Source organism: Xiphias gladius, chromosome 3 (genome assembly GCF_016859285.1).
Source record: "Xiphias gladius isolate SHS-SW01 ecotype Sanya breed wild chromosome 3, ASM1685928v1, whole genome shotgun sequence".
In the NCBI taxonomy this organism is placed as follows: Eukaryota; Metazoa; Chordata; class Actinopteri; order Istiophoriformes; family Xiphiidae; genus Xiphias; species Xiphias gladius.
Window position 1 is genome coordinate 17,488,385 of NC_053402.1, and position 10,908 is coordinate 17,499,292.

Genomic DNA, 10,908 nt, shown 5'->3' on the forward strand with positions numbered 1-10,908 from the left:
GATCTTATAGAAAGTGCACAGTTGGACCGGATCGTCCTCTCCGTTACGCAGGGGGTCGATACATAGTGGGCGATACACACAAATGAACCCAAGACAATTTTAAAAGATCGTATCGGTGGACTTCTAGGAAGCTCCAGAGCCACCGTAGCAAGATTTCTGTTTATCTCTCGGAGGCTGGATCGCCGTGTGCAGGCCTATCTTGGAGGAGGAGGAGGTCCCGGGTGCGCCCATGCCCCGGTTTCAAGCATAAAAACCCCCCACGTCTCGGCTGATCAAGACATTCAGCAACTCTCAATCCGCAGTCAAGATGACCAGTCTCACTGCCAAGGACAAGGACGTAATCAGGGCCTTCTGGGCTAGAGTGTCCGGAAAGGCGGAGGACATCGGCAAAGATGCTCTGGCCAGGTAAATATCGGAACCCGATGACTACTGATGTAACCTGCTCCAGCACTGATCGATTGATTGACATTGATTCGTTTACGTGTCCACCGCAGGATGCTGGTGGTGTACCCGCAGACCAAGACTTACTTCGCCCACTGGAAGGACCAGAGCCCCAACTCTGCCGAGGCGAAGAAGCACGGAATCACCGTGATGTCTGGAGTTGGCGAGGCTGTGTCCAAACTCGACGACCTGAAAGGGGGTCTCCTGAACCTCAGTGAGCTGCATGCCTTCACTCTGAGAGTGGACCCTGCTAACTTCAAGGTGCAGAGCCAGAGTGGTTAGAAGACAGTAGCCTGTCACTGATATTCACACTTAGGGCCTGGAGGGGTCCATAAGTGTCCTTATTGAAGGTTGCCGTCAATGCTGTTCCGTTCAGTTAAACCTGTCACTGTTTAAAAACGCCTATACATATGAAGACTGGCGTAAACGTAACAACAAAAGTCTGTGACAGATATGTGGGTGGGTGCGTGGGGAGCTGAACTTTGATGTAACATGTGTGTGATCATCCTTTTTCCCCCAGATCATCTCCCACTGCATCCTTGTGGTCTTTGCCATCATGTTCCCCAACGAATTCACCCCTGAGGTCCATGTGTCTATGGACAAGTTCCTGGCTTCTCTGGCTCTGGCCCTGGCTGAGAAATACCGATAAACAGCAGGAGAAGATGACAGAGACTGCAGCATGAGCTCACTCTGCAAATAATAAATAATAAATGCATGAATGCAAAAAAAAAAAAAAAAAATCGTTTTCGGACTCTTTTGTGATGACACTTGTTATATCTGCATAGGCTACAAAAGTCAACTGATTTTGAAGTATGCTCAACAGCAAGCATGCGGATAAATTAAAACGTGAATTTACACGTTTTCTTATATATATATATATATATATTTACCCAAAGTTTTATGAAAAAAAACATGGTTGAAACTATTGGTTTTAATCAATATATAGAAATATGTATAGATGTCAAGCAATGCATCGCGGTTAATGCAGTGTTTTTATCAAAATTATTACCTGCGTAGTGGACCCACTGGTGACAGCAACAGTTGCAAAGAAGAAAGGTTCCATTAACATAGGAATAACGTGTGACACTATGAAAATGAGTTGATGTGCACCTAAGTAAACAAGCTTAGTATGAGTATAAGTAATAAATAAATAAAAAATGCATTGTAAGCAAAAATATAAATATTATTATTATTGTCATTATTCATTAGATACATTGTTATATCATATAGGCCATTATTGTTATTGTTATTGTTGAATGTTGCTGTTGCTGCTGTTGATTACTATATTATATTACACATTATACGTTATTAATCACAATTTTTTAAAATAATAGGTTTAGTGATATTGTGCCCCAAAAAATAAGAGTTAGAATTAGGTTGCTCTTATGTTGTGCATCAGTATTTACATTTTATCAGCGCTTTTGTCCCTGTCTAAGCTATAGGTCTCTTTATTTTTTGTTTGTAAACAATGTGTTGTTTTGTTTTTCAGTAATTACACTTATCTCAGAAACAGGATTTTTGTGTAATATCGTAACACAATTTATTTTGAACATCATCACAGGCAACTTGTTGAGTGTGCTTTTTGTTTTATTTGGTTCTTTGACGAGAAAAAATGCCTCTCAACACATGATCATATGTGATGGTCTTCTCTTCTGCTGCAGCTCTCTAGTGGTACTGCCTTCCCAGGGAGGACACCACCACGGCCAGGAACTTCTGAAAAGCTGCCTGGACATCACCGGTGAAGTCTTTGCCCATCCGAGCAGCCACCACAATGGTCAGACAGTCGGCCAGCAGCTGCAACACAACACCACATGGATCAGAAAACACCAGCAACATGAGGGGTGAGGCGTTTGGTGATAATCACCAAATGGGAATAATCGTTTCAAATCGTGTTTGTTCCATATAGTGTTACCCGGAAATTGTCGGGGTCCACATGCAGTTTCTCGGAGTGGAGCACGCTCAGCTCGGCGTAGGTTTCCTTGATTTTGTCCATGTTCTTCAAAGCCCGGTCCAGACCGTGGAGGACAACTTTTCCGTGAGCTGCAACCATCGGGTTTGAAGTGATGGCAGCGGCGTTGTAGAGGTTTCCAAAGTTGCCGAAATACCTCTGAGTCCAGGGGTAGACAACCAAACACCTGTGGAGGCATGTGAAGTGTTTTTTGTGGGGGTTAGATTAGGAGACGAAATATGTGCCAAGAAAATGAACATATGCTCTACATCCGATCATTAATGTTCTTTAAATAGTGTTAACGCAGAATAGGAAATATGTCTCACCTGGAAAGAGCAGCAGGGCCCACGTCGTCATAGTCCATCTTGGCGAAGATGTCCTGGATGGTGGCGCGCTCGAAGTCTGTCCATTCAACCATTTTGCCGGCTCTAGGTTTTCCTGTGCGGGTCGGTAGATCCTGTGCTCACCGACACCAGATGCAACTTTTAAAGCAAGCCTGCTCCCCTCCCAGATGCATGCGATTGGACGGGCGGTGGGCCGGACAAGCACTGTGTTGTGGATTTGCAAGAACGATAAGAGAAGGGCGTATCTGCAACACTTAGATTGTTTCAGAGAGAGAGGAAATAGTTCTAGTTCGGGCCGTAAAGTAGACCCTCCGCAGCCCCTTAGAGCCGCACCACTCAGCAATACAAACTGATATAAAACGCCTCAGACCCACAACGATTTCTATAAAAATCAATGGGTAACAGATACCAAGTGTGTCTTAAGAGGCATTAACGATGTAAAAGTGTTTACAATCTTTCCTGGGACTTTTTCCCCCTTTGTCAGTATCTTTTGGTTGAATAGGCGAAAATTCAAATGATCACAAGCTGTTGACAGAGCCACAGTCTGATGGATGCAAAGAGATGCCAGTTTGTTACCCGGCTACACTGCACAGTTACCGCTGAATTACCTAAGCGGCAAATCCAGTCAACTTTCCCTTTCAGGGAGCACTTCGGACAGCTCCCACATCCCGGGACGTCCCAGGATCAGCACCTCGGACAGCAGTCTTTAAAGTTCAGGGCAGAATGTTGAACGATCATTTATGAAAATTGATAAATGAATAAACAATGTCGAATGATATAGCTTGAACGAACCGAGAGCCAAGACGGTGTTGCAAGCAGCAGGCATTTCTATTGACAGTCTTCAAATTTCATCTCAGCTGAACATGCAGCCTGTAATTTTAGTTCGGCTTAGTTTTCAATACACCGAAAAATGAATGGAAAAGGTGAAAATAGGAAAAAAAAAAATCTGATTACAAGAGGAAAGGCGACCCCTTATGATATAAAGGAAAGTGTGTACACAGCTGTCTATGATACTGTAACATCGGCTCAGTAAAATGTGTCGTTTTCACAGTGTCTTTCCCTCCTACCTTAGAAACGAGAGTTTCACTGTCCAATATTAGTGATGTGCGTATTGAACAACTTGTATGGCAGAAAAAACTGTGGCTAGGCATCTTCTATACTGAGTTGCGCTACTACTTGGATTTGAGATGTGTTTTGTGCTTTTTAAATATATTTTAATGTCATGCACAAGAGCGAGTACGAAGACGTGGATCAATAGGATAAAATAAGTAACTGCCCACAGTCCGTCATCAGTCCTGGGATGACCTGCCAATAGGTCTACTTCTAAACATGTATTTTAAACAATAACCCAGTGCTGATCTTATAGAAAGTGCACAGTTGGACCGGATCGTCCTCTCCGTTACGCAGGGGGTCGATACATAGTGGGCGATACACACAAATGAACCCAAGACAATTTTAAAAGATCGTATCGGTGGACTTCTAGGAAGCTCCAGAGCCACCGTAGCAAGATTTCTGTTTATCTCTCGGAGGCTGGATCGCCGTGTGCAGGCCTATCTTGGAGGAGGAGGAGGTCCCGGGTGCGCCCATGCCCCGGTTTCAAGCATAAAAACCCCCCACGTCTCGGCTGATCAAGACATTCAGCAACTCTCAATCCGCAGTCAAGATGACCAGTCTCACTGCCAAGGACAAGGACGTAATCAGGGCCTTCTGGGCTAGAGTGTCCGGAAAGGCGGAGGACATCGGCAAAGATGCTCTGGCCAGGTAAATATCGGAACCCGATGACTACTGATGTAACCTGCTCCAGCACTGATCGATTGATTGACATTGATTCGTTTACGTGTCCACCGCAGGATGCTGGTGGTGTACCCGCAGACCAAGACTTACTTCGCCCACTGGAAGGACCAGAGCCCCAACTCTGCCGAGGCGAAGAAGCACGGAATCACCGTGATGTCTGGAGTTGGCGAGGCTGTGTCCAAACTCGACGACCTTAAAGGGGGTCTCCTGAACCTCAGTGAGCTGCATGCCTTCACTCTGAGAGTGGACCCTGCTAACTTCAAGGTGCAGAGCCAGAGTGGTTAGAAGACAGTAGCCTGTCACTGATATTCACACTTAGGGCCTGGAGGGGTCCATAAGTGTCCTTATTGAAGGTTGCCGTCAATGCTGTTCCGTTCAGTTAACCCTGTCACTGTTTAAAAACGCCTATACATATGAAGACTGGCGTAAACGTAACAACAAAAGTCTGTGACAGATATGTGGGTGGGTGCGTGGGGAGCTGAACTTTGATGTAACATGTGTGTGATCATCCTTTTTCCCCCCCCCCAGATCATCTCCCACTGCATCCTTGTGGTCTTTGCCATCATGTTCCCCAACGAATTCACCCCTGAGGTCCATGTGTCTATGGACAAGTTCCTGGCTTCTCTGGCTCTGGCCCTGGCTGAGAAATACCGATAAACAGCAGGAGAAGATGACAGAGACTGCAGCATGAGCTCACTCTGCAAATAATAAATAATAAATGCATGAATGCAAAAAAAAAAAAAAAAAATCGTTTTCGGACTCTTTTGTGATGACACTTGTTATATCTGCATAGGCTACAAAAGTCAACTGATTTTGAAGTATGCTCAACAGCAAGCATGCGGATAAATTAACTGAATTTACACGTTTTCTTATATATATATATATGTATATATATATGTATATATATATGTATACATGTATATGTATGTATATATATGTATACATGTATATGTATGTATATATATATATATATATATATGTATATGTATGTATATGTATATGTATGTATATATATATGTATGTATATATATATGTATGTATATATGTATGTATATGTATGTATGTATATGTATGTATATGTATGTATGTGTATATATATATATATATATATATATATATATGTATATATGTATGTGTATATGTATATGTATATGTATATATGTATGTGTATATATGTATGTGTAAATATGTATGTATATATGTATGTATATATGTATATATTTACCCAAAGTTTTATGGAACAAAACATGGTAGAAACTCATTAGTTTTAATCAATACATAGAAATATGTATAGATGTCAGGCAATGCATCGCGGTTAATGCAGTGTTTTTATCAAAATTATTACCTGCGTAGTGGACCCACTGGTGACAGCAACAGTTGCAAAGAAGAAAGGTTCCATTAACATAGGAATAACGTGTGACACTATGAAAATGAGTTGATGTGCACCTAAGTAAACAAGCTTAGTATGAGTATGAGTAATAAATTTAAAAATGCATTGTAAGCAAAAATATAAATATTATTGTTGTCATTATTCATGAGATACATAGTTATATCATATAGGCCATTATTTTTATTTTTTGTTAAATGTTGCTGTTGCTGCTGTTGATTACTATATTATATTACACATTATACGTTATTAATCACAATTTTTTAAAATAATAGGTTTAGTGATATTGTGCCCCAAAAAATAAGAGTTAGAATTAGGTTGCTCTTATGTTGTGCATCTGTTTTTACATTTGATCAGCGCTTTTGTCCCTGTCTAAGCTATAGGTCTCTTTATTTTTTGTTTGTTTTTCAGTAATTACATTTATCTCAGAAACAGGATTTTTGTGTAATATCGTAACACAATCTATTTTGAACATCATCACAGGCAACTTGTTGAGTGTGCTTTTTGTTTTATTTGGTTCTTTGACGAGAAAAAATGCCTCTCAACACATAATCAGCATGTGATGGTCTTCTCTTTTGCTGCAGCTCTCTAGTGGTACTGCCTTCCCAGGGAGGACACCACCACGGCCAGGAACTTCTGAAAAGCTGCCTGGACATCACCGGTGAAGTTTTTGCCCATCCGAGCAGCCACCACAATGGTCAGACAGTCGGCCAGCAGCTGCAACACAACACCACATGGATCAGAAAACACCAGCAACATGAGGGGTGAGGCGTTTGGTGATAATCACCAAATAGGAATAATCGTTTCAAATCGTGTTTGTTCCATATAGTGTTACCCGGAAATTGTCGGGGTCCACATGCAGTTTCTCGGAGTGGAGCACGCTCAGCTCGGCGTAGGTTTCCTTGATGCTGTCCATGTTCTTCAGAGCCCGGTCCAGACCGTGGAGGACAACTTTTCCGTGAGCTGCAACCATTGGGTTTGAAGTGATGGCAGCGGCGTTGTAGAGGTTTCCAAAGTTGCCAAAATACCTCTGAGTCCAGGGGTAGACAACCAAACACCTGTGGAGGCATGTGAAGTGTTTTTTGTGGGGGTTAGATTAAGAGACGAAATATGTGCCAAGAAAATGAACATATGCTCTACATCCGATCATTAATGTTCTTTAAATAGTGTTAACACAGGATAGGAAATATGTCTCACCTGGAAAGAGCAGCAGGGCCCACGTCGTCATAGTCCATCTTGGCGAAGATGTCCTGGATGGTGGCGCGCTCGAAGTCTGTCCATTCAACCATTTTGCCGGCTCTAGATTTTCCTGTGCGGGTCGGTAGATCCTGTGCTCACCGGCACCAGATGCAACTTTTAAAGCAAGCCTGCTCCCCTGCCAGATGCATGCGATTGGACGGGCGGTGGGCCGGACAAGTACTGTGTTGTGGATTTGCAACAGTGATAAGGGTATCTGCGACGCATAGATTGTTCCTGAGACAGAAATAGAAACAGGGGTTTAGTGGAGGACTGTTCAGCACAATAATCTCTCTTTGTCCAATGTCAATATACACTTGTTCTAAATGGTGCACAAACGGAAATGTTTGCGGCGGTGAATACGAGAAGTGTAATAGGTGTTGTTTGATTGTAAGCAATACATAACTGTAGTGTCCTCAGAATAAAGCGATGCGATTCATGGACTTGAGACCGCAACTTCATGTCAAATCACCAGCAGAGGGCGCTTCAGTCAATGATATAATACAGCATGTAGATAGTCATACAACCACGTGTTCTCTCACGGCAGTCTCCAACTTACAAATGATCCCATGGTCGGTGTGACCAAAACTACTCCCATAATCAGACTCTGCTGCACTGTAAACTAACGTCTCGCCATCTGACATAAGTTAGGCTACGCGAGTATCGGATCAGGTGGACGCCTTACTGATTTCCCTTAGCCCCTTCACCCACCTTTTTAGCACTGATGGTTTCAAATGTCTCCTTTTGGTTCCTAAGTTGTTTTCGGTAGTACTTTTCACTTTTTGCCATTTCTGACTTCTGATTGTGTATCGTTGCACCATTCGTAAACCTGTCCACCCAACGATGCTTTCCTAGAAAACCCTAGGGTGGCCAGGCATGGAGGTCTCGCGATGGGTGTGCGGTGGGACGGCATCAGAAATGTCTTCTTCCAGCTGAGCGGGATGCACTCTGGGAGGCCTCTCTTGATCAGTAGGTCGTATTTTCTACCTCTCTCATCAACTGCGCTGTTGTCCATCGATAAAATCTCAAACGGGCTACAACTACATCTCTGTGCAAGACCAGGTTACCAACGGGGCAAGGTTTAGACCCCAAACCAGGCAACACATCTCCCTTTGTTTGAGTTTGTTTGGGCCAATTTGATTTTTTGGGGGGGGGGGGAATATTCACATCTAAAGTAAAGTATCGGCTGAAATAAGGGCGTTAAAGTGTGTCCCGCATTGCTCGTCTCGTAGAGGACGTCTTGTGTCAAAGTTTGCACGGTGCATGCATCGCCGAATAAATGTGTGGTTAACTAAGTTACCACAAACAGGGGGGTCGATAAGGGCCCCTGTAGTGGATTAATTCGGCCACGTTGGTGTGTGTGTGAAATCAGCAAGGCATAAAAAAAAAGAAAAAAAAGTTTAATTAAAGGGTGTTTTCAATACTGATACGCTGATTGCACACGCACTACAAAAATCGAATAGCTTACAAGTACACCGATACGAGCCAAGTGTCGGATACAATGATCACGCCGATGTGGTCCAATCTCCCCAGTTACCAGGAGAACATATATTTATATATATGAGTTTCAAAAGTGTGTGATGCACTGCTATTTTCTCGTCATCAAATCGGAGGGACTGTAATCGCCTCCATACACCTGTGTATGATAACTTGCCATAGTATTTGTTATGTTCTGTGGTTTAACAACGACCATTCGGGAGATCCAAGGCTGTAGTCAAGAAACCCTCCACGACCTAAACGGATCCAACCTGCCTGTTACCACTGTCGTGACTTTAAACGAAGCCTCAAAGGCTGCAATGAAGCACCATGGTTGCAATTTAACAGCTTGTGAAAAATAGAATTTCGACATAAGGACCAAGCGACACGAGAAAATTAACGTAACCGTTTTACATTTCAGTCAAGACTAGAAGAGAAACTGACACCTTGTCATCTTTATAGTTGTGTTTTTATTGAACAAGCCCCTATATATCGACAGGGTTGTTGAAACTGCTTGGGTGGCACGTCACACGTGCGCAGTCGTTGCTTCTACGTTGCTGGAGTTTAGCGGTATTTCTCAGACAGAGCCCAAGCCACATTCTGCAAGAACTTGTCAACGGAGACGTGGACGTCTGCGGTGAAGTCTGCGGGGAAGTACATGGCCATAGCCAACATCATGTTGTGGGCCAGGATCTGCGGTTGTGCAAGAAAACACAGATTAGATGAAGTTGGCGATTAAAAGCATCAGTCGAGATCGGGAGGGTGCCCGAATTCCAGTGACCTTCACTGGAGGTCCAGAAAATCTAAATATCATTCAATACTTTTACGTTTCGTAGTTGTCATTTGTATTCAAGGTTCACGCTGCGCCATCACTGGATTCCACTTTAAGATGTTAAAAATGACCCAATACCCTTGAACTGATTGTTAATTATCCTCAACAACTTCAACGATCTCCTGACACCTTTTCTGTTAAGGTCTTACCTTAAAGTTGGCTGGATCGACCCGGAGCTTGAAGGCATGCAGCTCACTGAGGGAGCTCATAGCACGGGTAATATCGTCGATGTTTTTGACGGCTTTGGTCACGCCTGACATGATGACTCCGCCATGTTTCTTCACTTGCGGGGACCCGGCACAGATTTCCGAGCCCCATTCGGAGAAGTAGGTCTTGGTCTGCGGGTAGGCAATCAACATCCTAACGAATATAAAGCAGAAAGAAAAAAATATAGAAATAGTCACCAGTAAGAAAATGATGCAAACCTGAGCAAAAAATGTATTTCACTATACATTGGGCTACATTATTTAACAATTCTGAAATATGCATGGATCTTACCTGCCCAGAGCCTCAGCACCAATGTCGTTGGCCTTCCCTTCAACCTTTTCCCAGAATTTCTTGACCACGGTCTTGTCTTTCGCTGAGAGACTCATGGCTGCCTTGGAGTTTAGGTTTTTTTTAAATGAAGAAGTGACAGAGAAAATGTATCAGAAGATGCCTGCTGGAGTGGATTTGTCATCGTGTCTTTATATCACACAAAATAGCACCACGCCCGTGTATCAAATCCAAACCACACCTCCGATAAAGAAGTCCTAGATGGTTTCACTGCCAGTTTTATTTGATAAAAGTTACCACTCCCCATGTATCACGAAACAGCATGGGTGGTAATTTGGATGAAATCCTGCAATTTTAGAGACTGTTTTGTGGACATGTTTACTGTGGAAAAGAAAAACAAAAAAACACTACCGAGAGATTTCGAAAAAAAAAGTCATATTTCCACAAGCAAGCTTTAGTATCACGAGAATATCGTAGTTTTGAGGACAAAGTCAAAATATAGCTTATTGGAGAATAGCTATAATATCTCGAGAGAAAAATATGTACTTAGAGAGTCAAAATTTCTTTTGGTCGAATGGAATTCAAATTGTTTTAGAGAGGTCTCGTTTCAACAGTATGATCATTTTGGGGGCAGCAGTCTGTGTTGCCGTTGTACTGTATTGGGTCATACAGACAGGTGTTTCCACTGTTTTGTCCAAACCAACTGTAACGGTGAGGGTGGGCCGCATAACAGAAACCCCTCTCCGTATGATGCAGTGCAGTTCAACAGCACCGCGAACTACAGCATCGAAACTGATCACCCGGTTGAAACGACACCTCCGTAAAACAGTTTCGACAAAGACTGAACATTGTAACCTTCACGAAGGGAGGATTTATTGCAGGACTGTTGTTCTGGATAGCCATTTGGCAGCTTAGTGTACATATATTTGCAATTGAAATCTCGTTAAAATACCAG

At 42.9% G+C, this 10,908-nt stretch overlaps 5 protein-coding genes across 5 annotated transcripts; 2 read left to right on the forward strand and 3 right to left on the reverse strand.

Moving 5' to 3' along the window:
* The first annotated feature begins 304 nt into the window (after positions 1 to 304).
* LOC120785300 (hemoglobin embryonic subunit alpha-like) lies at positions 305 to 1,121 on the forward strand. The gene is made up of 3 exons (XM_040119911.1): positions 305 to 405; positions 495 to 702; positions 962 to 1,121. Exons 1-3 carry the CDS (start codon positions 308 to 310, stop codon positions 1,088 to 1,090), a joined length of 435 nt encoding a protein of 144 aa, XP_039975845.1. The 5' UTR covers positions 305 to 307; the 3' UTR covers positions 1,091 to 1,121.
* Positions 1,122 to 2,086: 965 nt separating this feature from the next.
* Positions 2,087 to 2,930, reverse strand: LOC120784783 (hemoglobin subunit beta-like). The gene is made up of 3 exons (XM_040118875.1): positions 2,716 to 2,930; positions 2,354 to 2,576; positions 2,087 to 2,235 (listed from the first exon to the last, which is right to left on the reverse strand). The coding sequence occupies exons 1-3, from the start codon at positions 2,805 to 2,807 to the stop codon at positions 2,107 to 2,109; spliced, it is 444 nt and encodes a 147-aa protein (XP_039974809.1). The 5' UTR covers positions 2,808 to 2,930; the 3' UTR covers positions 2,087 to 2,106.
* Positions 2,931 to 4,393: 1,463 nt separating this feature from the next.
* LOC120785317 (hemoglobin embryonic subunit alpha-like) lies at positions 4,394 to 5,215 on the forward strand. The gene is made up of 3 exons (XM_040119948.1): positions 4,394 to 4,494; positions 4,584 to 4,791; positions 5,056 to 5,215. The coding sequence occupies exons 1-3, from the start codon at positions 4,397 to 4,399 to the stop codon at positions 5,182 to 5,184; spliced, it is 435 nt and encodes a 144-aa protein (XP_039975882.1). The 5' UTR covers positions 4,394 to 4,396; the 3' UTR covers positions 5,185 to 5,215.
* A 1,284-nt stretch (positions 5,216 to 6,499) lies between these two features.
* On the reverse strand, positions 6,500 to 8,958 carry LOC120788125 (hemoglobin subunit beta). The gene is made up of 4 exons (XM_040123663.1): positions 7,862 to 8,958; positions 7,112 to 7,387; positions 6,750 to 6,972; positions 6,500 to 6,631 (listed from the first exon to the last, which is right to left on the reverse strand). Exons 2-4 carry the CDS (start codon positions 7,201 to 7,203, stop codon positions 6,503 to 6,505), a joined length of 444 nt encoding a protein of 147 aa, XP_039979597.1. The 5' UTR covers positions 7,204 to 7,387; positions 7,862 to 8,958; the 3' UTR covers positions 6,500 to 6,502.
* A 118-nt stretch (positions 8,959 to 9,076) lies between these two features.
* On the reverse strand, positions 9,077 to 10,133 carry LOC120788127 (hemoglobin subunit alpha-B-like). The gene is made up of 3 exons (XM_040123666.1): positions 9,957 to 10,133; positions 9,608 to 9,818; positions 9,077 to 9,319 (listed from the first exon to the last, which is right to left on the reverse strand). The coding sequence occupies exons 1-3, from the start codon at positions 10,049 to 10,051 to the stop codon at positions 9,191 to 9,193; spliced, it is 435 nt and encodes a 144-aa protein (XP_039979600.1). The 5' UTR covers positions 10,052 to 10,133; the 3' UTR covers positions 9,077 to 9,190.
* Positions 10,134 to 10,908: the final 775 nt, after the last annotated feature.

Excerpts from the sequence above, each read along its gene's own strand:
- LOC120785300 (XM_040119911.1), top strand. The coding sequence starts at position 308 with ATGACCAGTCTCACTGCCAAGGACAAGGACGTAATCAGGGCCTTCTGG. Across the intron at positions 406-494 it reads GGCAAAGATGCTCTGGCCAG|GATGCTGGTGGTGTACCCGC; the intron begins GTAAATATCGGA and ends TGTCCACCGCAG. Across the intron at positions 703-961 it reads TGGACCCTGCTAACTTCAAG|ATCATCTCCCACTGCATCCT; the intron begins GTGCAGAGCCAG and ends TTTTTCCCCCAG.
- LOC120784783 (XM_040118875.1), bottom strand. The coding sequence starts at position 2,807 with ATGGTTGAATGGACAGACTTCGAGCGCGCCACCATCCAGGACATCTTC. Across the intron at positions 2,577-2,715 it reads GGCCCTGCTGCTCTTTCCAG|GTGTTTGGTTGTCTACCCCT; the intron begins GTGAGACATATT and ends ATGCCTCCACAG. Across the intron at positions 2,236-2,353 it reads TGGACCCCGACAATTTCCGG|CTGCTGGCCGACTGTCTGAC; the intron begins GTAACACTATAT and ends GTTGTGTTGCAG.
- LOC120785317 (XM_040119948.1), top strand. The coding sequence starts at position 4,397 with ATGACCAGTCTCACTGCCAAGGACAAGGACGTAATCAGGGCCTTCTGG. Across the intron at positions 4,495-4,583 it reads GGCAAAGATGCTCTGGCCAG|GATGCTGGTGGTGTACCCGC; the intron begins GTAAATATCGGA and ends TGTCCACCGCAG. Across the intron at positions 4,792-5,055 it reads TGGACCCTGCTAACTTCAAG|ATCATCTCCCACTGCATCCT; the intron begins GTGCAGAGCCAG and ends CCCCCCCCCCAG.
- LOC120788127 (XM_040123666.1), bottom strand. The coding sequence starts at position 10,051 with ATGAGTCTCTCAGCGAAAGACAAGACCGTGGTCAAGAAATTCTGGGAA. Across the intron at positions 9,819-9,956 it reads GGTGCTGAGGCTCTGGGCAG|GATGTTGATTGCCTACCCGC; the intron begins GTAAGATCCATG and ends TATATTCGTTAG. Across the intron at positions 9,320-9,607 it reads TCGATCCAGCCAACTTTAAG|ATCCTGGCCCACAACATGAT; the intron begins GTAAGACCTTAA and ends GCACAACCGCAG.
- LOC120788125 (XM_040123663.1), bottom strand. The coding sequence starts at position 7,203 with ATGGTTGAATGGACAGACTTCGAGCGCGCCACCATCCAGGACATCTTC. Across the intron at positions 6,973-7,111 it reads GGCCCTGCTGCTCTTTCCAG|GTGTTTGGTTGTCTACCCCT; the intron begins GTGAGACATATT and ends ATGCCTCCACAG. Across the intron at positions 6,632-6,749 it reads TGGACCCCGACAATTTCCGG|CTGCTGGCCGACTGTCTGAC; the intron begins GTAACACTATAT and ends GTTGTGTTGCAG.